The sequence below is a fragment of the Colossoma macropomum genome, unplaced genomic scaffold, assembly GCF_904425465.1.
Source record: "Colossoma macropomum unplaced genomic scaffold, Colossoma_macropomum, whole genome shotgun sequence".
NCBI lineage: Eukaryota > Metazoa > Chordata > Actinopteri > Characiformes > Serrasalmidae > Colossoma > Colossoma macropomum.
Window position 1 is genome coordinate 44,998,733 of NW_023494791.1, and position 25,663 is coordinate 45,024,395.

General features: G+C 40.4%; 1 protein-coding gene across 1 annotated transcript in view; it reads left to right on the forward strand.

The window, feature by feature from the left end:
• syne2b (spectrin repeat containing, nuclear envelope 2b) overlaps positions 1–25,663 on the forward strand; it is a 201,093-nt gene that overhangs the window by 127,220 nt on the left and 48,210 nt on the right. The window contains 18 exon segments of the mRNA XM_036575316.1: positions 2,518–2,619; positions 4,542–4,661; positions 5,513–5,713; positions 6,621–6,794; positions 7,224–7,355; positions 8,177–8,418; positions 9,584–9,716; positions 10,778–11,419; positions 16,367–16,516; positions 16,707–16,877; positions 17,859–18,014; positions 18,597–18,746; positions 19,242–19,412; positions 19,665–19,798; positions 20,183–20,384; positions 23,085–23,267; positions 23,747–23,866; positions 24,733–24,887. Coding sequence (XP_036431209.1) covers positions 2,518–2,619; positions 4,542–4,661; positions 5,513–5,713; positions 6,621–6,794; positions 7,224–7,355; positions 8,177–8,418; positions 9,584–9,716; positions 10,778–11,419; positions 16,367–16,516; positions 16,707–16,877; positions 17,859–18,014; positions 18,597–18,746; positions 19,242–19,412; positions 19,665–19,798; positions 20,183–20,384; positions 23,085–23,267; positions 23,747–23,866; positions 24,733–24,887 — 3,338 coding nt within the window.

Here is a 25,663-nt window from a genome sequence, read left to right on the forward strand (position 1 = left end):
TCTCTTAAACAGGTGATGCAGTCATGTTTGGGTATAAAAGGAGCATCCTGGAAAGGCTTCCTTTATGATGAATTGGATGAATTGACTCTTGCCACTTTGTTAAAATCAAAAAATGCATCAACAAAAAAAATCCAACAGGTTAAAAAGTTTTTCAGCAAATGATTGCAATCATACGCTACATTGTATAATGTAATCAAAAGATTCAGGAAATCCAGAGACATCTCTGTGCATAAAGGCAAAGGCCGGAAACCACGACTGAATATCCACGACCTTTGATTCCCCAGACAGCACTGTGTAAAAAACAGCATGCCTCTGTGATAGAGACCACTGCATGGGTATGGGAATTCTTTTAAAAACCCTCGTCTGTAATCTCGGTCTCTTGCTGCATCCACAAATGCAAGTTAAGACTGTGCTATGCACAGTGAAACACCGCCGACTTCTCTGGGCTAAACCTAATCTGAAATGGACTGATGCACAGAGGAATGTGTACTGTGGTCATTTAGGGAAATAATGGACGTCATGTTCTCTGAGTTCTCAAAGCAGAAAAGGTTCCAGATTGTTACCAGCATAAAGTTTAAAAGCCAGGGTGTCATGGTACAGAGCAGTAGCAGGTAACAGCGCCAATAACACCCAAAGATATAAACGCATTTTGGAGCAGCATATGCTTCCTTTTAGATGCCATCTTTTTCGAGGATGTCCATGCTGATTTCAGCAGGAAAAGGCAAGAAACATTCTGGATGCATAATCAGAGAGTGCGGGTGGTGGGTGCGGGTCCAGACCTGTCTCCCATTAAACACATGTAGTGCACTATGAAGCGCAAAATCCGAGAACGAAGTCTCTGTATGGTTGCACAGCTTGTGTAAGAAAAGAATGGCAAATATTTCACTTTCAAAACTGGATCAGTTTGTGTCTTCAGTCCAAAAGTTTACTAAGTGTTATAAACTTGCTTCTGTCCCAACTTTTTTGGAACATGTTGCAGGCATCATATTTCAAATGAGCGTTTACTTACCAAAAATGTGGTTTTGCCCTTTTTAATTAATTAAATACTGAATTTACAGAATTAAAACAGAATTTACTAATCACTGCTTGTTTATATTATTTACCGTCCCAACCTTTTTGAGGCTGTACAGTAATAAAAATGAGATTTGGTTATATAATCACATAATGATAGTTTTGGATCACTTCTATTTGCCCGTTTGTCATGAAATGTGTACACAAACGAATTTATTAAACAAATAGACTGTGATAATAAAAATATATTCTCATAGTTCGTACAAACATCTGGTCCAAAATTGTAGCCCATCTTTGTCTTTTGGCACTAATACAGTGACATTAGAAGCATGTTTAACAAACTGGTACACACAAACACTGTCCCTCCAAAAAGGAGATCCTTTAACTCACACTAAATGAAGAAAGTGTGATTTTGTCAGCATTTCTGCACCTCAAAAAACCTGCCAATATCTCACCCTCCATCACTGTTCTTACACAAGACAAGACAAAAAACGACTCATTCTTCTACCATCTTAAATCCCACACGTCCATTTACTGGCCAGTTTATCAGAAACCCCCACCTTTTACTTTCTTTTACTGACCACTGAGCTCCACCCACCTCCTAGATCCACTACATAAGTGTACAGTAAGTTACAATTACAGACTGTAGCTCGTCTGATACTGCAGAGTTGATCAGCCCCCTCTACCCCATTCATCAGTGGTCAGTTTCTGATCACAGGACCACTGCTGACCAAATATTACGTGGGTGGTGGTCTATTCTCAGCACAGCAGTGACACTGAAATGGTAGTGTGTGTAGTGCTGGTGCAAGTGTATCAGACACATACATACATCATCTAAACCGCTTATCCTTCTGGGTCGCGGTGGGGTGCTGGAGCCTATCCCAGCTGTCACTGGGCGGAAGGCAGGATACACCCTGGACAGGTGCCAGTCCATCGCAGAGCAGACAGACAGACATACATATACAATCACACACACATTCACACCTAGGGGCAATTCAGCATGTCCAATCAGCCTGACAGGCATGTCTTTGGACCATGGGAGGAAACTGGAGTACCCGGAGGAAACCCACGCAGACAACAGGCAAACTCCACACAGAAAGGACCCCCGGTCGCCCGGCCAGGAATCAAACCCAGGCCCTTCTTGCTGTGAGGCGACAGTGCTACCCACTGCGCCACCATGCTGCCCGTATCAGACACAGTGCTCTTTTCCCACACATCGGTGTCACGGCTAGGTTGGGAGTGGACCACCACCTAAAAATATCCAGACAAAAGGGGCTCCGAGATCAGAAACTGTCGACTGATGAAGGTCTAGAGGATGACTAACACAAACTGTGCATCAACAGATGAGCTACAGCCTCTATTTGTACACCATCAAGATGGAGCTACAGGAGAGGGGTTTCTGATAAAGTGGCCCGTTCTATTTCTCTAATAAACCTCCTATTAATGTTTTCCTAATATATGTGTGATAACTTTTATTACAGCCCTGTGTTTTTCCAAACCCCACAGAGCAAGATTAAAAACATGCATGATTCTTTACTCGCTAACATCTCAGCCCTCCACTCAGCAACTCAGCAAGAACCAGGATGTGACCTTCATGCTCAGCTACAGGTAAACGCTCACCTGTCTCACACACAGGAAGAGGAAATATATTCATAACACCAAACCTGGAATACGTTTCTGCGCTCATGCTAACTCCACAGCTGTTCGGAGGCTTTGCCTTCAGCAGCTTCTGTGAGAAATGCTGAGGTCAGTTTAGCTGATGGTGAATGTGTCACTGTGGTGTAGCCCAGCCTGAGTTTTAGGAAGTGAAAGACAGTTTTGCATGTCTTTGAGTGGTAGTACAGTCTGAAAGTGCCACAGTATTGCAGGAATGCTTGTTTTGCCCGTAAAGACTAAAGTACAGTTTGTTCTTTGGCATTTTCTGCTTAATTTAGAGCTACAGTAGGGTTTAAAAGTTTGTATCCCCTACCAAGAGCAGTTTAAAAATAAAATCACCCAGCTGATATTTATTATTTAAGGATTAAGGGATGTAAACATGCATCAATGCGCAGAAATATAAAATAAATGTCAAAATCAATTTATTATAAGAAAAAACTCCTTTTTGAAAATTCTTTCATAAAAGACTGTCATATATAAACCTCCTAATTTTCTAGTTTGAACGACCATTGTGTGAAGAGTGGATTAACAGAAACATTCTGGAATTAACTGGATTAAAATCTTGTTCCATTAATATTAAAGTAAAGCATGTTTTACCTTTTCCTATAAAGTTAACCCCTTAAAATCTCAGGCTTATTACATTCTAAGGCTTATTATTCAGTAACTACAGGGACCTCATTGCAAACTGGCTGAGCCCTTATTAGGTTGCAGAAGTGTGTAATAAAACTTTGACATTTGCCATTTCAGGGATTAACATTTTGGAGATGCAGAGGTTTCTTACCAGAGCAATGATATACGTGTAGTTTAAGGCATTGTTAATTTCCATGTGTAGCATATATGAAAAACAGTATAATTGACAATGGTGCACCGTGACTGTTAGAGCCATAAAAGGTCAAAACTTGGTCAAAAAGTAAAGTAAAAAATGTCTAAAAATAAGTTTAAAGGATCATATAATATTCATACAACCATCTCAAAATGAGAAATATTAGATAAGTAGACCAGATTTAGGCTGATTTCTCATGTTAAGATATCATTTTTTTTCACTGTAACATCTATTTTACCTTGTAGCAGTTTTTAGTGACTCAGTAAAGAGTCCTGCTGCTACTGTTCTCCAGTTCTAACAGCTGACTGAAACCTGGATAGACTATGACTTGTATTCACAGTCAGTGACGCAACTGCCGCAAGGCCTAGAGTGAAGCTTTTTGTCTTAAAATTGGTCCCACCCATTGTTAATCAAAATGTGTTTGGTTGATTCTGCTGTAGTTTCCTAATGTTGCTGGTAGTTAATCTAAAGTGTCAGACCTTAAGATCAGCTCCTGAAGTCCTAACCAATAGGAGAGCTCGCTTGACTCTATGTACCTAGATACTACAGTTCTAAATTCAAACCAAATCTTAACAATTAAGTAAGTATTACTACAATATGTGCAGTTTAATTATAACAAACATGATGAGTATATTAAATAAAAAAGAACTAAAATTGCAGACACATATTTTTGGTTCCCATGAATCATTAGGCCTTCTGTGAAGACTTTCAGGGTTTTATATAGGAAGTATGGAAGAGAACTCTTCAATTCTCAGTTTTGGAGTGGGTCAGAAGGGACTTTTCAAGCATTTATTCATGCATGCTGTGAGTTTCAGACTGTTTTGATTCAGCCAATCAGCTGCAGCTGGTTGTTATCAGTGCAGTCAAGCATCAGCCTCCATATCATCATCTGACTTCTCTAAAATAATTACACACTTTCTCTGTATATCAGACTGTTAGAATGTCTTCAGGCAGGAGCTTCATGTGTCTGTAGCCTTAAACTGTACAATGATGGCCTGAAATGGACCCAAGACTGACCTCTGATCTTCTGTGTCCGTTTCTATGTGGGCAGGCTTTTGCCGGGTTGCAGCAGGAGCTCCAGCAGAAGGAGAAAGAGCTGGAGGAGCTGAGAGAGGAAACAAAGAGCACGGAGCGAACATCAGCCCTCACACTGGAGGTCAACACACTGGAGGTTTGCGACTTTTTAAAGTGATCTTTTGTTTTTTTTATTCTTTAAAACTGAAATGCTGTCTGATTATTTAAGTGAAGAGGCTTTGAAAATTCTGACTATGTATAGATACTAATGTGTATGTAATCTGTAAATATATACAAATATATACACCGATCAGGCATAACATTATGACCACCTCCTTGTTTCTACACTCATTGTCCATTTTATCAGCTCCACTTACTGTAGTTCTACAGTTACAGACTGTAGTCCATCTGTTTCTCTGCATACTTTGTTAGCCCCCTTTTACAAGTGGATCAGACGCAGCAGTGCTGCTGCAGTTTTTAAACACCTCAGTGTCACTGCTGGACTGAGAATAGTCCACCAACCAGAAATATCCAGCCAATAGTGTCCCGTGGGCAGCGTCCTGTGACCACTGATGAAGGACTAGAGGATGACCAACACAAACTGTGCAGCAGCAGATGAGCTATCGTCTCTGACTTTACATCTACAAGGTGGATGGACAATGTAGGAGTGTCACAGTGAGTGGACACAGTGTTTAAAAACTCCAGCAGCACTGCTGTGTCTGATCCACTCGTGTATATATATATTAGATGTATATATATATACACACACACAGAACAAAATCTCTTAAATCCATTTCGTTTTTTAGTTTTTGAGATAATTTGAAAATGTCTGCTGCCCTTAATATTGTATGTGAATTTCATGATGAATGGACCAAAAGAAACGGCCCAAAAAGACTTGGAAAAAAGTCTGGTTCCATTGACTTACATACATGACTTACTTAATATATGTATGACCCCATGTCCTGTATATGTTGTATATGTAACGCCCCTCTCTCTCTCTGTCTGTAGAACCTGTTGGAGAGTGTGTGGTGTGGTGTGAAGGAGCGCAGCGGTGATGTCCAGTGCAGGCTGGAGCAGCAGCAACAGTATGAGAGGCTGATGAAAAGCCTACAGGACCTGTTGGAGCTGGCCAGAGAAAGACTGACCCGCACTACACACCTACAGCTGGACAACACACAACAGCTGCGCTCACACATCAGCACACACACGGTAATGCAGCACACAGACTTCATAAAGGCCCCCTAGTTCAAATCCTGCATTGGTGGTACTGGTTCTTCCCTTGACTCGCTGGCATCTATCGCACAGATAGACGCGTACACGTTTAATAAGCACAGTTACTTTTATTCACCCTGTAAATGACCAGCCAAGGCTGAAGTTTGCTTCTTTAGTTTTGTGCTGGAGCTACGAGGCTAATATAGCTAACAAGTTATAGAAGCTAAGGCCCAGTCAATTAGCGCAGCGCTAACAGCATGCCTAAATCATCACATGTGGTTTCAGTCACTGTATGACACAGTTACAGTGTGTAAAAATGGACAAACATACATCACATGTCTAAACACAGTAGTAGCAGCCGTGAAGCAGATCAGCTCATCTTTGCATTCATATGTTGTCCTGTAAGGTAACCTTCCCTTCAAACTGAGCTCATGAGGATCATTTAAATTTCCATTGAGATCGGTTGCCTGATATGAGCCAAACACAGTGGTTTGCAAAAGTTTTGGGGCCCCTGGCCAAATTACATGTTGATTTAATTGTGTAGAAGGCAGGATGCACCCTGGACAGGTCACCAGTCTATCGCAGGGCAGACAGACAGACATATACATTCACACACACACACTCACACCTAGGGGCAATTTAGCATGGCCAAATAGCCTGACTGCATGTCTTTGGACTGTGGGAGGAAACGAAACATACATAAAAAATATATAATATTTATTCATGATAATAATACATAGTAACATATAATAATAATAATAATAATAATAATAATAAAATTAGCTAAAATTTTGGGTCCATCAGTTAAAAGTTAGCATTGTGAGATTGAACAGCTCAATAATCTGAGATTTCCTTACAGACCAGCAGAACTTACTTTTTCATTGGTCTTTTTTTGTGTGTACAGATGTTTTTTCTGTCTCTGGACGCTCGTCTGCGGGCTCTGCAGCAGCTGAGTGCCTGGATGCCAAACAGCACCCCCTGTGGGCAGAAGGCTGCAGTGGCAGAGCTGGAAAAGCAGGTGGACGGCCTACAGCAACAGGCTATGGACACTGTGACTGCACTGCAGGCTGCTCTGCAGGTAGGAGGAACTCCAGGGGGTAATAAACACTCACTGTGATTTAATGGAGTAGAAAAATATCTAATTTACACAGTTTTCTGCGTTATCACATATAGAATTGCTTATGTGGTTTCTGAAACTGAATGACACTGTTATCTATAAACATGAGCTAAAATATGGACATAATTCAGTTGCACTCTTGTATTTAGCTTTGCTGTGCTAATTAATGTTAATTCCTGCTCAGCATATTATCCTTATATGCTTATATGACCAACATCTGTTGTATCAACATTTCATTATGCTGTCCTCTTACATTTGAATGCATATCTAAAATAAAATTAATTACTTTTTTAATTACTTAAAATTAATTTCTTAGTCTTTAGTCTGGTCTTGAGCTTGGTTGTAGTCTGTATTTATTGCTGTTTTCGTGATTGAACTGGTCTGTTGAAGTCCTGGACGCAGTGGGAGGAGAGCCAGGCCTGGTTGGAGAGCCTGCTACAGGACCTGGAAACTGAACTTCCCAAGATGCACCTGGGAGAGCAAACAGAGGAGGAGCTACAGAAGCACCTGTCAGCTTATGAGGTATTACTGTTGGAAACAGCTCTCAGGTGAACATCTGCGGGTGCTGTTTTCCAACTGCCAAAGTGTAATAATGGCGTTCTTCGTTTTCATTCATGCTGTTTTAAAGCTTTTCTATGTACAGTCATGAGTAAAAGTTAGGGCACCCTTGGGCAAATGGCATGTTTTGTTAACTCGTCCTCTACAGAGAGCAACTTCTGCACATTTTAATACACAGTTACTGTTTATTTACTGGATTTAACATATTAGGAAAAGTCTGTAGAGGATGCGTAAACTTATTTTACACTTAAAAAATAAAAATGTGTAATTTAAATAATGTAATTTCATTATTGGTCATTTAGTTTGAATACTCAGATTAACATGAAGGAATTTGAGTACGACTGTATTTACACCCACCAGCCACTTCATTAAAATCATTTCCATTTTCCTTCATTAAAATTCGTACCAGAGACACACCCCAACACGCCACCAGTGTCAGTGTCACTGCAGTGTTGAGAATGACCCACCACCCAAATAATACCTGCTCTGTGGAGGCCCTGTGGGGGTTCTGACCACTGAAGAACAGGGTAATAAAGTATGCAGAGAAACAGATGGACCACAGTCTGTGACTGTAGAACTACAAAGTGCTCCTATGTGGTCTGTGGAGCTGATAAAATGGACAGTGACTGTAGACTTATTAAGTGGCTGGTCAGTGTAAAACAAAGTGTGTAATGGTGTTCAGGTATCTTTGGAAAGGTTGTTAGGATTAACCCCAGTTTATCTCATAATCATATTTCTTTTCTGTCTGTGTTTAATGTTCTTGTTCACTCTTTTCTCTCCGTCAGGCCGTGCAGGCAGTTCTGGAGGAGAACAGAGTGCGGATCTCTCTGGTTTTTGACCAGGCCTGCAGGATACAGAAAGAGGGCGTGGCTTTACCACAGGCAGGCGTGTCTTGTCACGTGTCAGACCTTCCCCTGCGCAGAGTAGGCGTGTCCGTCCTGAGGTTGAAGCAGCGATTGGCTGCTCTACAGAGGAAGCTAGAGCAAGGACGAGACTCCGCCCACCAGATAAAAAAACTATGGAACAGGTAAAACCCTTACACTGGCTGCCAGTCTGTTCCAGAATAGCCTTTAAGGTGCAGTGACTGCTCTATAAATGTCTTAATGGTCAGGAGCAGCGTATTTATCTGACCTGCTGCAGCGATATGAGCCGAGCAGAACTCTCAGATCATTAGAAGCTGGTCAGTTAGTCTGAAGGTAAAGACTAAACGTGGAGAAGCAGCGTTTAGATACTGTGCTGCTCTTAAATGGAGCCAGTTGACAGAGAGCATTAGAAGATCCCTGACACTGGACACTTTCCTATTTGAGCAGCTTTCAGCTCAGTCTTAACACTGTTAGCATTTCAAGCCCTTCTTCTCTATAACAGCACTTTATTATCCTAACTTAATTTTGAATTCTTAATTTGATTATTATCCTAATTTATTTTCTAATTTGATTTTTATTTTAATGATTTTTTCTCCTTCAAATCTGTTGTTTTAGTCATGTTTTAATCTCTATACTCCTTTACTTTTTAAGTGACTCTGTATTTTCACATTTGTGAAGCACTTTGAATGACAGCAGTGTATGAAGGGTGCTAGATAAATGAACTTGCCATGCCTAACGTACCCAACTGAGAAGACTGATCTGCCCTGAAGAAAACAGCGCCGCTCAAAAGTTTAGAATCACTGTTTTTCAGTATTGCAATAAACCAGTTTGGTTGCAGATGCTGTTATACAATGATTCTAATATGATGCTAGTAAATTACAACATAATAGCAAGAAATCATTTACTGTTAATTCAATTGAGAAGTTAGAATAAACATGAGTGTCAGTAATGAAGTTATAATCAAATTGATACACAGCATGCCTCATAATTTAAAAGTGGTCAGACAGACAACATAAACAGGTCATTTCAGTATATTACTTATCTTTTAATAGTGCATTCTTGTGGATCCCCTAAAAAAACTTAGTTTGTGTTAATATTCTAGTGTACATTATGTCAGTTATTACTGAACAAAATAATAAAAATTAATGACAAGTGATTACTAAGTATTCAACAGAAGTGTACAGTGTATGAATTTGATTTTCAAATTATTTGACTAGCAAATCACTGCAGTGAGTTGGAGCAGCAACAACAGACAGAGTGACAGACAGAAAATGAAGAATGGAGGGGGAAAGAAATTAATAACGTTGAGTCTGATTGTTTTTTGTGCAGGTATCACCGTGACTCAGCAGCGCTGAACGAGTGGATGGACAAAACCAAAGAATGCCTGCACGACTGGACAGGTCACCTGACCTCACCTAATCAGGAAGGAGATAAAGCTCTAACGCACTACAAGGAGTTTATAGTGAGTTCCTCACGGGTCTGTTTTAGTGTCCTCCATTTAACAGTCTACTTTTACTGTTTTTATTCATCACTTATTCTGTCTGTTTTCTGCTTCTTCTAGATCAGTTTTTATTTCAATTTGTTTCATCATTACCAAAATTGTACTACATTTTTATTACAATCTTTTTTCCTTCGTATTTTGTCTGTGCCTCAACCAAGCTGTTCGAATCGTCCAATAACTTTATAAATAAATGCTGATAGTGAAAAAAGCAGGAAGTGCAACCAACTTCTAAGACTGAACTTTGGAAGTGTGGAAAAATGTCCCTGCAGAGTCCTTTAAAAACTGAAAACAGGTCTGCTGAAAAGAATGGAATCTGTAATAAAGACAAAGAGTGGACACGCTAATTACTAAATAACTTGATATTATATTTACACTATAAAAAAAAAAATAAATTTAACTTAACCCTTGTGTGGTGTTGGGGTCTGTGGGACCCATTTTCAAAGTTTACCAAAAGAAAAAATGATGAAATGATTGGCCTTTTCTCATTTTCTGTGAAGAACATATAAAATAACCCATTTTCAGTGTCTTCACTCTGTTCACCCCCCACACATTTATATTACACATGTGGTGTTGGGTGAACCCGCGGGGAGTAAAAGTGTGGAGGTGCTGTGTCCTTCACTCTGTTCTCCTCCTACATGGCCTACTGTTAGTGTGTGTGTGTGTGTGTGTGTGTGTGTTTGTTGTGTGTTTGTTTGTTTGTATGTGTTTGTGTGAGGGTGGACAACATGTACAGGCTGCTGACTGGCTACAGCTGCTAAAAGAGAACCCTACGCTGATATTTTACATCTGGTACTTTTACATAAATTGTTGTGGCTGTATTGATTTAAAAAACAATGTGGTGGGTCCACCAGACCACTGAGTAATAAAAACATCAACACTACACAAGGGCTACATTAAAATTTTGAGTTTATTGAACTTCAAATAGTAAGTTAATAAGATGTAAAACACAAATTATTGTTCTAGTAACATAATATTAGTTCAGATCAAAATTTGAAGGTAACCATTGTCCACACTCTTCCCAGGAGCTGAGTAAGGAGCTGGAAGTGAAATCAGCACTGAAGGCTTCAGTGATCAGCGCTGGCACTGAGCTCCTACAGCTAAGTGAGAGAGAACATCAGGACATTCACTCTGAACCTGCCAACATGGCGGAGTATGTTCATGAGATCTCCAGTGATGACTGTGAGTCAGAAGAGAACCTCACTGACGCTGGTGATAAAGATCTTTCCTCAATTAGGATTAAGACCGCCTCAGATATTATTGCTGTGATGGACACTGTCCCAGTAGAAGATGCATCCATTGATGAGGACCAAGATTCTTTACATGTTCACTCCTCCCTGCTTGATGATCCACCTGAAAAAGCCCTCAGTCCTCAAGAAGTGGAGTTTTCTAATGAATCTAAAGCTACAGTCCACGATCAAACTCCAGTGAACACATTAGCATGTGAAGACATTGGTTCCTCCAGCGTTCCTCAGGGCAGTAGGACCGGCTCAGGTTCCTCCAGGCCCAAAGGGTCAGTGTGTGAACATGTCTCCTCCACGTCCATGTGCAGTCCAATGGCTCTGTCTCCTGCCCTGCTGTCGGTAAAGGCTCAGCTCACTCAGGTAGAACATGGCTGGACGGAGATCTTCACAGACATCTCTTCTGTACAGCAAAGACTGCACCAGGTAAGATTATGTTGGTCAGTAAAATGGATCAATATGTGGAACTGGAGCCTTTTGTGTAATCACTGTGTAAAAGGAGGTCCATGCTGTCTTTGTTGTTGGATGCAATAGTATGTAAAAGCCCCTCCCCACTTATTCTACTTCATTTTTCCAGTGCTCTGTTCTAGAGAAACGTAGAGTCAGAGTTGTTCACAGTGGTGGTGATAGGTGTTACGGGACGGCAGGGAGGTGGTGGAGTGTGAATTTGGTGATTGTGCACGTTGGAGTTGAGGTGGCGTAGAGGCTCGAACCACCAATGTACTGATTGGTGGTCCGAGGAGTTACCACTGCGCCTCTGGGAAGCACAGGCGGAAACGGGAAAAACACCTCAATGAATGGAAAATGAAAAAATGGCGGGAAAAGGGAAAACAAAGGGGACGCTGAAAGCAGCGTACTCAAGCTGAAATAGAAAAGTGAAATAAAATCAGATAACAAAAAAACACTTCCTCTGTGATTATGAGAGGAAGGTCAACTTTATGTTTCACCTGTTTGCTCTTAGTGGAGCAAACACTTTTTGTATGGCTTAGAGCCGTTTCTTGTTCAAGCCTTCTTTTTGGGTTTTAAGTACTTTTGGGGGAATTTCTCTCTTTTGTTTTTCCAGCCCTCTTTTCTTTTCTTTTCTTTTCTTTTCTTTTCGTCTCATCTCTTCTAAATAACCACCTGGTCTAAGTACCATACATGTCACCCCTCTACAAAGGTGTGACAAAGGGCTGCTGTTTGCCATGGCCTTAAGTAGAGGAGTCCACAGGTGTGCCAGGTTGGGCCTAATCAGCCTGAGGGCTTCTGGGAATTGGAGTTCCCTGAACTTATGGCACCTCGCTGCTGTCGCCCTCTGCTGGGGGCCGGCGGCGCAGGCTGGGCCCTTACAATAGGAACCCGACGTCCACCTCTAAAAGCTCCCTCACAGAAAGTTATTGCATGAAATGGTTATAAATACATTGCCTGATGTCAGAGACACTATTTTATGATAGTTAAAAGGTGAGATTTTGGCCTAAAGCATAATTTTTTCAGGGTGGAGGGATACGTGCAGGTTGTTGTAAGGCAAAATAGTCCCCAAAGAAAACTTATTTACCATTTTCACCATTATTAATGCTGCATAGAAAATCAGAAGGCAGCTGTAGGCTCACTGGTGGTTTTGTAAATAAAATGTTTATATTTATGTTGTAGTCATGGCGACCCCTGGTTCCTATCACCACCACTGTAAAGAAATCTGAGTCTCTACAATTTCACACGAAACCCACTCTGAATGGCTTCACATCTCAATGATGGATGTTGAAAAATTGGTGGAGTTCTCCTTTAAGTGTGCAGTATATTCATATTCAACTGGTCTCTTGCTCAAAATGGTAGGGATACAAAATAAAACATTAATTCTAAGCTTCATTTGATCTCTAAATATCAAAATAAATGCACTGAGACAGTGTCAGTAAAGGAGCCGTGTAGATTAAAGGGCAGAAACACACACTTTTTGTCTCAGCGTTAAAAGGTCAGTGCTGTTTTTTGTCCCAGTGAGTTTTTCTCTCACACGTATTGATTGGAGACTCACACGGTCAGCACACGTATGCCATTGTGCACTTTCCACTGTCCGCTGGTACTTAAACACACCCAGTCCACTGTTCCTGTATGGAAGAAAAACATCTGCAGCTCGTAATCAGTGCATTTTAAGGCCGCTGTCACATGGGAGTCCCTCATGTAGCCGTGTGAGAGTGTGTATGAGTGTGTATAAGTGTGTAACTGAGTGTGTGAGAGTGTGTGAGCTTCTTCTCTCACCGTCCCATCAGCTGTAATGAGTCCCACACACTCATCACCTCCTTCACTTCACAATCACTCCTGCTGGGAGGAACTCATTTCGCTCCTTTTTGCTGTCTCTTTCTCTCTTTACTGTCACTCTCTCACACCCTTCCTCTTTTGTTACGGTGCCTTTTCTTCCTTTTTTCCTCCTTTTTTCTTTGTGTTCCTGTGATGCTGCCTCTGTCCCTCTTTTTCCTGCTTATTTCTTTATTTATTTTTTTCTCCCATTCCATTTTTTGGGGAAAAGTTTCTCTTTCTCTGTTGCTGTCTCTGTCTATATATATATATATATATATATATATAGACTTTACAGGAAAAGGAAAAAACCTACTTTACTTTTAATGTAAGTCAATGGAACCAGACTTTTTTCCAAGTCATTTTGGGTCGTTTCTTTTGCTCCATTCATCATGAAATTTACACACCATATAAAGGACAAGAGGCATTTTCACATTTTGTCAAAAACTGAAAAACGACAAAAATGGAGATACAAGGTTTTCTTCCGACAACAGTGATATATACAGTTCAATGCAAAGTTCACCTTCAGTCAAATGACATTTTATAGATTCAGTTTCTGTTTTTTTTACTGAATTCATCTCAGTAGATTAAATTTAGCAAATAGACAGTAATTACACATTAAAATGTGCAGAAGTGTGTTCTCTGAAGTCAAACTCTAAGCGTTTATTTTGAATGATAAGTAGCTTATTTACATTTTACCTTTCACTGTATTTATATTCCTCTATTCTAATAATAAAGGATTGCTAAGATGAGAGGCTTTAAACAATGTGGCTGGATGCCCAAGATTTTATGAGAACCCTGTTACATAACATAAGAGTTTTCAGATTTACGAATATTTTACAGCATATTGTAAAGTTTTTCAGAGGTATCCCAAGCATAGTTGCAGCTGCTTGGCCAGGGGTCACAACCCAAATGTTAAGAAGAGCCATTTTGTCCTTTAAGCAAAAATCAAACCACTTTGGGATCCACAAGATTTTTTTTGTCCATTATAACATCTTGGCTGTAAATATGCCTCAGTATGTGCTGATGCACTAGTATAGACTAAAAAATATGATATAAACAAAAACACAGACTTACTTTGCTCTGCTTTAAGCTTCAGCTCAGCTATAGACGCTTTTCTCGCATCTCTGGCAGGAAACTTTTCCACAAAAGTAAAATAGTTTCTTGTAAAACGTCTCTCAACGTTTAATTTTTTCTTCTCATTCACCAGCTTCTTGTTCAGATTTTCCCGTTCCACCTTAAATGGTGCAGCGGACACTATTTAAGATGTAACAGGAATATTCGAATGAGAAGTGGGTGAGAAGCTGACTTGACTTTTTAGTGTTTGTCAGCAGATTAAACGTATCAAGAAACCAGCTGATGTGATTATAAACGCAAATAAGTCCATTCGTCTCCAAATCATCTATGGTCATCTTAAATCTCGATCTTTGCCGTTTCATTAGCTACTAGCTAGGTGAGATTGTTGTCTGTGTTGCTATGGTAATGAGCAGTCTGTGCGCTGATCTTCAGGGTTAAAGGGTGAATTAGCAGTTCTACATTAACTCCAGAGTTTAAGACCATTTATTGTTAAACTGTGTTGATTATTTTATTTTTATATAAATCTAATTCTGCTGTGGAGCCACAACAGGGCAGTAAAAGAGCCCCATGTTGCACGGCTGTGCTGGGCTATGAAGGAACTGGGTGAACTGCTTTGCTACAGCACCACTCTGAGGCAGACCAGTGCTGCAGTTCTAGTTAGTCAAGGAAACTAAAGACAGAAGCTAATTGTGGGTGAAGCTGCTAAACAATGACAGCATAACGTCATAATGTTAATTCTCAGGGACCCCCCAGAATTTTGATTTTGAGATATTCAAGGGGTCCAAGAGGTTATTTGGGAGTCCCGGACCCCCCAGGACTCCTGTATTTCACACTTTGACTTGAACACACTTTAACAAGTTTTTGGTGTGTTTATGGCATCACAACAGACCCAGACAGACATCCAGGACACACCGATCAGGCATAACATTATGACCTTGTTTCTAGGCTCATTGTCCATTTTATCAGCTCCACTTACTATATAGGTGCACTTTGTAGTTCTACAGTTACAGACTGTAGTCCATCTGTTTCTCTGCATACTTTGTTAGCCCCCTTTTACCCTGTTCTTCAGTGGTCAGGACCCCTGTGGACCCCCACAGAGCAAGTACTATTTGGGTGGTGGATCATTCTCAGCACTGCAGTAACACTGACGTGGTGGTGGTGTGTTAGTGTGTGTTGCGCTGGTCTGAGTGGATGAGACACAGCAGTGCTGCTGGAGTTTTTAAACACCTCAGTGTCACTGCTGGACTGAGAATAGTCCACCAACCAAAAACATCCAGCCAACAGCGTCCTGTGGGCAGCGTCCTGTGACCACCGATGAAGGACTAGAGGATGACCAACACAAACTGTGCAGCAGCAGATGAGCTATCGTCTCTGACTTTACATCTACAAGGTGGACTGACAAGGTAGGAGTGTCTAATAGAGTGGACAGTGAGTGGACACAGTGTTTAAAAACTCCAGCAGCACTGCTGTGTCTGATCCACTCGTACAAGCACAACACACACTAACACCCCACCACCACGTCAGTGTTACTGCAGTGCTGAGAATGATCCACCACCCAAATAGTACCTGCTCTGTGAGGGTCCATGGGGGTCCTGACCACTGAAGAACAGGGTAAAAGGGGGCTAACAAAGTATGCAGAGAAACAGATGGACTACAGTCTGTAACTGTAGAACTACAAAGTGCACCTATATAGTAAGTGGAGCTGATAAAATGGACAATGAGCACAGAAACAAGGAGGTGGTCATAATGTTATGCCTGACCAGTGTATACTCTTGTTTTATAAAGTGTTATGCATGTAGTTATAACTACTTTAGAGCAGTTATACAAGCTTATGCCTGACATTATGTATGCCATATATTGCCCTATTAATGCATTCATAATGCATAATGAATACAGGATTCATAGAGAATGTTACCCTTTTTCAGTCTATGGATCAGTCAGTACACATCCACACTACAGCTAACCACATATATTATGTACAAACAGGTAAATAACACTATATTTGACATTATATTTCTCTCTCTCTCTTAGTGTGTGGTGGACAGGCTAAGTCCTCAGGGCCTGCTGACCCGTGTTTGTGGCTGGATCAGTGCAGCGGGACGCAGGGTGGACGAGGCTGAGAGAGCGGCTCGCTCCTCCAGCTCTGCAGCTCAGTTCAGAAAACTCCTCAACGCGTACAAGGTGTTACAGTCACAACCAGATAGGAAAGGCATTGTGCAGCACATGGGTCAAGACTTCTCATACACTGACCCTCAAACGTCTAAGGCCACCTACTTTAGAATTTCAGCATTAGTGTTGTTTATGGAGTAGAGTATTTGTTTTTTGACACTGTCTTTGTCTTCACTGGTTGTTCTTTTGTTTTCCGATGCAGCTCCTGAAGAGAGAGCAGATGTGTGAGCAGTGGTCAGTGGACTTCCTAAACCACTCTGTGCTGAAGCAGAGTGACCCCGACTCGCACAGATATAAACACACTGCGTTTGCTGAGCAGCTTGGAGAGCTCAACCTCCACTGGCTTACACTGCACACGTGCATAAGCACACAGGTGAGAGACATACAGTGCAGTGCATATGTTAAAGACCCCCCCCTAATTTGTTTAATGTCCAGTCAAAACAGCTGCAATGTAGAAGTTGTTTCATGTATGCAAAAATAAGAGTTTCCAAAACTGGAGTTCAAAAAATGATTAAAAGCTACAGAGAAAATGTGGCTCCTAACAGCCACCTGGAAGACCTGGTAGACACCAAAACTGCCCCCCATCAGATGAACAGCACTTAAAGCTTTCATCTCTGAGAGAGAGGAGAAAATCAAGCTGCTTCAGATCTGAAAACATCCACAGGTGTTTCTGTCCATCCTTCCACTGTGAGAAGACGACTCAGCGCTGTGGGTCTGAAAGGATGTGTAGCTGTTCAAGAAGAACCTCACAGAGAAAAGGAGACGGACACATCAAACAAAGAAGCTGAACAATGGACTGACCACCCCAGAGTCCAGACCTCAACAGCACTGAATATGCTTACTTACGGAGCCCTGCTGGTGCTATCCCATATAAACTATAATGATGCATGGCCATGACTTAGTAAAGTGTGGGAACGGAATAATTAAGTCTTGACCACAGCTTAATAAGGCATGATCTTGTTCCCACACCTTACTAAGTCGTGGCCACGACTTGATTATCTCATTCCCATGCCTAACTAAGTTGTGGGTTATTTTTCTTAATACGGGATCTGACCAGCAGGGCTTACTTGGATCATGAGAAGCAGAAAATGCTAAACCAACTTCTCAGACTGGAGGTGTGTCTGCAGATTCTTTGAGAAACTGAAAGCGAGTCTCCTGCAGAGAATGGAGGCAGTGACGAAGGCGTGGACACATTAAATACTGAAAAATGGGACATTATATTTAGTTGTTGAAGCTTCTGCTCAATTTTGTGTCAAATAATTTTTTGTGTTTTCTTGTCCTCAAAAACTATAACTTGTTTTGACTGGACACTAAATGAATGCGGATGGTCTCTGACTTCTTGTTGTGTTTTCAGTTGCAGCAGATGGAGCAGCAGTTGAGAGTGTGTGCAGACAGAGAAGGCAAGCTGCGGCTACTGCGCAGCTGGGTCAGAGGTCAGGAGGAGTGGATGCGACTGGCTGAGAAGCCCGTCAGTCGCTCCCTGGCAGAAAACAGCCTAAAAGACTGCGAGGTCAGATACTGATTTATGGACACATTGTTAAAGATAGATAGATAGATAGATAGATAGATAGATAGATAGATAGATAGGTAGATAGATAGATAGATAGATAGATAGATAGATAGATAGATAGATAGATAGACTGACAGACAGAAAGACAGACAGACAGACTGACAGACAGAAAGACAGACAGACCGAAAGATAGATAGATAGACAGACAAGACTGACAGACAGAAAGACAGACAGACCGAAAGATAGATAGATAGATAGATAGATAGATAGACAGACTGACAGATAGATACATAGATAGATAGATAGATAAATAGACAGAAGGACAGACAGACAGACCAACAGATAGATAGATAGACAGACAGACAGACAGACAGATAGATAGATAGATAGACAGACAGACAGACAGACAGACCGACAGATAGATAGATAGATAAACAGACAGACAGACAGACAGACAGATAGATAGATAGATAGATAGAACTGCATACCTTCTGTGGTTTTACTCCGTCTCTCCTCTCTCTCTCTCTCTCTCCTCTCTCTCTCTCTCTCTCTCTCTCCTCTCTCTCGTGTTGTCTTTCTCAGGAACTGGAGGAGAGGCTGAAGACTCGATCTGCTGAGCTGAGTGAGTTGAGGAAGAGGAGGCTGAGTGATGATGAAGAAGATCAGCAGGATGCAGACTTTATCAGACACGTTCAGAGCGTCTCCCAGTCATTAACAGACCTCTCTCAACAGGTACCTCGCTGCCTCATCTGACTCCGGTTCAGCTTCCTCTAAAGCTCCTGCACTAAATAGACTTCACACAGCTTTGCACTCCACAGCTGTGAGTGTGGATCCTCACTCTCATCACTGCAGGACTCACACATTAGTCTCCGCACAGTTACTGAATAATATGGCTTTAAATTAATAACAAAATAATAGGCCTAAGCCTCGTCTGTGGGCTTATGATTTGATTATTAATATTATGATTAAATAATCAATTAATTATTACTTTATTAGTAAATGATGAATCATTATTAATTTATATTAATAAATTATTACATTATTCAGTAAGAAGTAGAAGTTCAGTCACATTACAATTTATTATGTAGCAACTAATAATTATCCATATCCATCTATTATCCATCTATCTGTCTGTCTGTCTATCTGTGTGTCTGCCTGTCTGTCTGCCTGTCTGTCTGTCTATCTGAAACAGCAGCATTAAACATTTTTCTGAATGTTCTCCTCCAGAACGGGGCTCTGAGAGAGTCTCTGCAGCAGGTGTCCACCCTGTGGTCTCAGTTTGACAGTGGGCGGAGCCAAGCTTTTCTCGGCACCCTGAGGATCTGCCAATCACTGAAGCATTGCTGTGTCTCCCACACCTCCCTCACAGCCTTAGAGAAGAGCACTGACAGGCTACAGGTACGGTCAGTCACCATACTGTACAGTCTCAGACTGTACAGAGTGGATTTTACTGATTATTGATATCCAAGTTTTTAAAGTCTAAAAAATATTTAACAATTAATTTAACTTTACTGATGTGTATGTTAAAAATATGTGCTATTTGATAAAGCAGAACAGAATTAGTCTTAAGCGCTATTACATAGTCATTGTTGATACCATGTTCTTTATGTATTTATAATATTATTTTCCCTAAATTATGTGACTAACCAGGCACTGCAAGCCGAGGCTGAGGAGATTGACAGGCAGTGGGAGGAGCTTAATCACACATTCTCCACTCTCACTGGTGGGATCCACCCAGGCACCTCTCGGTTATTATCAGAGCCGCTGGAGAAAGAGAAAGCACGGTTGGTACACTTCACCAAAACACGCATTCGGAAAGATCTTCCTTTGTTTATGTATACGCCCAGTGGCCACTTTATCAGAAACCCCTCTCTTATAGCTCCACCTTACTGGTGCACAGTGAGAGACTGTAGTCCATCTGTCGATGTTAATGATGTCCATCCTCTATTCCTTCATCAGTGGTCAGTTTCTGACCACAGAGCTGCTCTTGTCTGGTCATTTTTGGTGGACCACTCTCAGGATTAGGAATAGAGGGTGGCCAGATGGGCTACAGTCTGTAATATAGTGGACTTGTAATGTAGGTGGAGCTCATAGAGTGGACATCCAAGCTAGGGGGTTGCAATAGAATGGACACTGAGTTTATGTTTGTGTTTTTTAATATGCTCCAGGTGGGCAGAGGTGAAGCAGAATCTCACACACACTTCTCAGCAGTTACACACTCTGCTGGAAGCCTGGAAGCAGCACTCAGCTCTGACTGACCCCTGTACACTGAGGCTACAGCAATATAGAGACCAGTTCTCTGCCCTGTCAACCGCACCTGACCCTGAGAGCAGCACTGAGACACTTTCAGCCTGCATACAGCAGCTACAGGTGAGCTCACACACACTAATGGAGGCTTACACACATCAACACAGGAAAGGTGGAAAAAACTCTACATAGAAAAGATTTAAAAAAAAAAAACAGAGCTCTCAAAATCGTGACCTTGAATCCAGTTTCCAGTCCTGGATTTCGTAGTTATTGGTAGGCATAAACACTAAAGGCCTCAGCAGACTTCATACTTCAGCAAACAATATGATGTAATTGCTCTGATTGGTCGGTAAAAAGAGGTGTGCCTTCTAACAAAGATGGACGACTTTGTAGAGCCTAGTTTCACAATAAGTGTACAAAGACACACCAATACTTCACTGTAGAACGCATTTGTTAAGTAAACAATGAATATCTCCTAAATGTAAGATGGTAAGTCTATTATTCAGTAGTACTAACTAGTACTAAGCACCAAAACATATAGGTTATCTTATATTTACGTTCACAAGAGGACGAGGCTGAAGTTGGCTTTCTATTCACCAGCTTCTTGTTAATTTTCCCAGTCCACCTTAAATGGTGACAGTATTCTGAGCTCAAACGTCACCATAGATAGAACTGGGAAAGAATCGTTTTTCACTAGTAATGAAACTTCTTATAATATGCCATCGTGTCACCTGCATAAGTGGAGAATCCGCGACAGGTAACACGAAACCGTGTAAGCTCACGAAGGTGCGTCAGCCTCGCGAAACCCTCGAGAATTTAGTAAGTATGCTGAGGCCTTAAGTCAGTTAAACCAACAGTTCAGCTGACCTCTTCGGCTGGCTGTAAAGTGATTTTGCAAAATTACTCAATCATTCAATGGTTTAGGTGTGAACAAAATCATTCAGAGTGGTTTGGTGTGAAATGCGCCCGAAATGCGTCAGAATTGTTCATCATTATAGTTCTAGGAACGTTCAAAGCATTAAATGGCTCTAGAAGCTACATCCCATTAAGTTAACACACAAAATGGTTATGAATGTGTTGCTTGATATCTGAGATCGTTTTGTGATGGTTTCATGATAGTTTTCACCACCGTTCTGAACAATTCACAAGCAAGGTGACCTATAGCAGCTCCTCTGATGAATACTTACATAAGCTGTGAGTTTTGCTGACACTGTGTGACGCAACACTGTCTACCCATACAACGCGAACCGAGTGCAGGGCGGAGAGGTACATGCAGGGCGATGTAAGGAAAAAATAGGACCCAAAAATTATTTTTTTCAAATTTATCTCTATTTTTCTGTAATCAGTGTCACATAGAACCTTATTAAAACACATGTAAGTTCACTGGTCATTTTGAAATGCAGATAAAATGGTGATATTTGTAATATGGACTTACGGACGTCTGATTCCTGGTACTATAATAGTGAACAATTGTGACTCAGTAAATTTCTTTAGAAAGGCGCATTTCACGCCAAACCACCCTGAATGATTTTATTTAAATCTAAACCACTGAATGATTAAGTCATTTAGGAAAATCGGCAGATTTGGAAAATCCCTTTAAACAGTGAAACCTATATAAAGTTGAGTTACATAGAGCAAAGCGTCCAGCGACTTATTTGAAAGTCATTTGCCACAACAGTTGCAGGCAAAAGTTTCATGAAATAATCAATAAAAACGGCAAAACGTGTCATGTGATCAGAGCAAACAACATACTGTAATAATGACTGACTTGACCGGATCAACAGACATGAAAATAAAACAAAAGATGGCTTACTGGGCCGTTGTAACGGAGACCCCCCCTCTCCCCCCGACTCCCCTGACTGACTCAATATTGGTAGTTTTTCATTATGTCAGTTTCCTGAGTCATGACAACAAACTTTAGTTTCTCAAAGATAATGTTTCTTAGCTAGCTGGCTAATGCTACCAGCTCTCCGTTTCACACTATATCACTACTATTCATACTATTAAAACATGTAATAACATGATTATGTAATTACTTTCATAGCTTATTACATAATGAATTACATTTAAATTCAGTTGTCTTCTCTGCTGACAGGTTCTGACCTTTTCTGTTTGCTTTGATATCAAGAAAGGGCAAAAAATCAATGGAAATTTCAATGAAATAAAAATGAGAAACAATTAATATAAATTACATTATTTTGTCATTGGAGTTTTTTTAGATGTGATTTATCTCAAAGACCTGCATTGTAACTCACTCACATTTAGCAGGTTGAGTATTTGTCCACAAGAGGGCGCCACCAGCACTTGAGTAGTCCAGTAGTTCTGTAATTCATCGATGACACTAAATGTCCTTGTTTATTCATTTATTCACATTTTTAACAATTGTCCTCACTTAATCTTTAGCAGATGCACAAATAGCTGCAAGGGAAATACAAGATATAAAACCTGTATGCTAGCACTGTTGTTAGACCAACCGACTGACCAGACCACTGGGCTGGTTCAGAAACCTGTGTGCACAAAATAAAGGACATCATTTTGAATATTGGGTTCCTGGCTCTCCCCTCAGCCCAGAAAAAGATTTACAGCATCTTATCCTAAAAAGTAGTAAAGGATAACTTGCGTACCAGTCGCAAAAGAAAAAACAGACTTTTTTAGCAGAGAATTAAATGAGAATTGTGGTCATTCTAATGGACATAAACCACATAATGTCCTCACATTGGTAGTTTGCAAGCGTACATACTAACCTAGTTATGTGTCTCAGATCAATATGTTCTTAGACGTTCACAGGGAGATGATTGATCAGAGTCTTTATCTCATGTTCAGGAGTTGCTGAACAACACACACTGTCTCCAGACTGACCTGGACAGGGTGCATGAAGCCTCCAAAGAGCTGATTGGTCAGATGGAGCCCACCGCGGCTGTCTTTGTCCAGTCTGAGTGTCGGCTATTGACGCGTGGTTGCCTCCAGTTTGAGGAGGCTTTAAAAGGGAAGCTAGGAGAGGCACAAGTAAGAAATATATGTTATTGATTGAACTGTACATATCATAGCTTTTATTTCATAACTGTTACAAAAACTGTATATTGGAATGGTGCAATACTGGTGCAGTGTTGATGTGTATATTGTATAAATGTATATAAATGTAGTAATTTTCACTCACCTTTGCACGTGTGTAAATGTGATGTGACAATAAATGTGATTTTATTAGATTTGCTAATCTGGTTCCTATAAGCTTTCATTATGTTAGCAACATTAGCCTCATAGCTCCAGTGCCAAACTAAAGAAGCAAATTCCAGACACTAAATATGTATTGGCCTATTAATATGTTTGAAATAAGGGAAAGATTGTTTACATTACATTACTTACCAAACTATCCCTTTAATATCCATCAGTTGGTAAACGCCATAGAGTTGTATGCGTTTGTCTTGATTGAGCTAAATGGAAAACGTACAACCAAAAGCTCTGATATGTTTTCTTTGTGTTTTTAGGAGGATCTCAAGCAGCTTCAGGAGTTTGAACAGCTGCTGGAGTCACTAGAAAACAATTTAGAGGGGTGGAAGAACAACCAGAGTGGACAAACTGATAATCAGCACACAGACATAACGAAGGTTTGATACTCACACTCGCCAGACACACACTGGCCACTTTATTAGAAACCCCTACCTTATGCATCCACTCACTTAACCCTTAATTAGAAACACCTACCTTGTGTTTCCACTCACTGGCCACTTTATTAGAAACACTGACCTCCAAAAATGTCCAGACAACAGCAGCTCTATAGTCAGAAACTGACCATTGATGAAGAACTTGAAGATGGCTAATTCAATCTATGCATGGACAGAGAGGCCAAGTGTAAGTTGAATGTATACATGAACACACTGATCATAGATACTCAACAGTATCTACCTTGAAACATTGAAAAACATGTTTTTCTTTTCACAAAACAAGGCTGTGTATCGTCGCTGTCCACAAAATAATACAGTGAAATTTTAAAATCTGCACTTTCAAAGCATTTATCACGTTTCAATTAACTAAAAATTAGAAACAATTAATATAAATGCCATAATTTTGTCATTGGAGTTTTTTAGATGCGATTTATATCGTAGACCTGCCTTGTAACTCACTCACTCGCTCACATTTAGCAGGCTGAGTATTCTCCACAAGATGGTGCCACCAGCACTCCAGTAGTCCAGTAGTACAGTAATTTATCGATGACACTAAATGTCCTTGTTTATTCATTTTTTCACTTTTTAAACAAATTGTCCTCACTGGCAACTTTATTAGAAACACTGACCACCACCCAAAAATATCCAGACAACAGCAGCTCTGTGGTCTGAAACTGTCCATTGATGAAGAACGTGAAGATGGCTAACTCAATCTGTGCATGGACAGAGAGGCCAAGTGTAAGTTTAATGTATATATAAACACACTGATCATAGATACTCAGCAGTGATGGTGCTTCTGTTCTCCACAGTCGGGTTTGTTAGAGTTGAGTTCTCACACTGCTGACCTTGAGCTGCTAAATGGACTCAGTTACAGACTGACCCTCAGTGACCCCACAACCCGGAAGTTACAGAGCCTGAACAAGAAGTGGGATCAGGCCTCTGCTCACGCTCAGGAGAGATGCAGGCAAGAGCTTTGTACAAATTCTTCAGTACATTTTGTTGATATTTCATGTTTCTTGTGCATATTTGTAACTTTTTCAGTCCTTTTTTCATGAGTCTAATTTTGACCTGTGACTAGGATTCAGTCTGTTTTTGAAAGACAGCGCTAACCTGCAGGATCAACATTACACTTCTGACTTTGTAAAGAGCTTTGAACAAAACCATTTCTTTTTGGCTTCTGAGGTTTAGGATTAAGCTGATTATATTTCTTAATACGTATAAATAATTACATAGAATATACGTATCTCAACACATATTACTCCTACTGCATATAAATATTTACATATTTATAATACAGGACACATAATTATTACATATAGATAGTTATATGTATGTAATATACATGGGACATATAAATATCATATATACATATTGTCTTTCTTTCACATAATTAGAAACTTCCAGCTGCCATTTCCTCTTTCCTATGATGAGTGGACCAACAGAAATGCTCCAAAATGACTTTCTTTTAACAATAACTTACAATGAAAATATGTATCTATATACATCACTGTTGTCAGAAAAACCTTTTCCTAAATGGGAACTTTAGAGGAGAAGGAAAAAACCTGCTTTACTTGTAATGTAAGTGAATGGAACCAGGGTTTTGGGCCGTTTCTTTTAGTCCAATCATCATGAGATTTACATACAATGTATTGCATTGCATATATAAAGTATTGTTATACGTCTTCGCTCTTTTTATAAATTTAAACTGTATTATTTTATATGTGTTTATGTGTGTGTGGA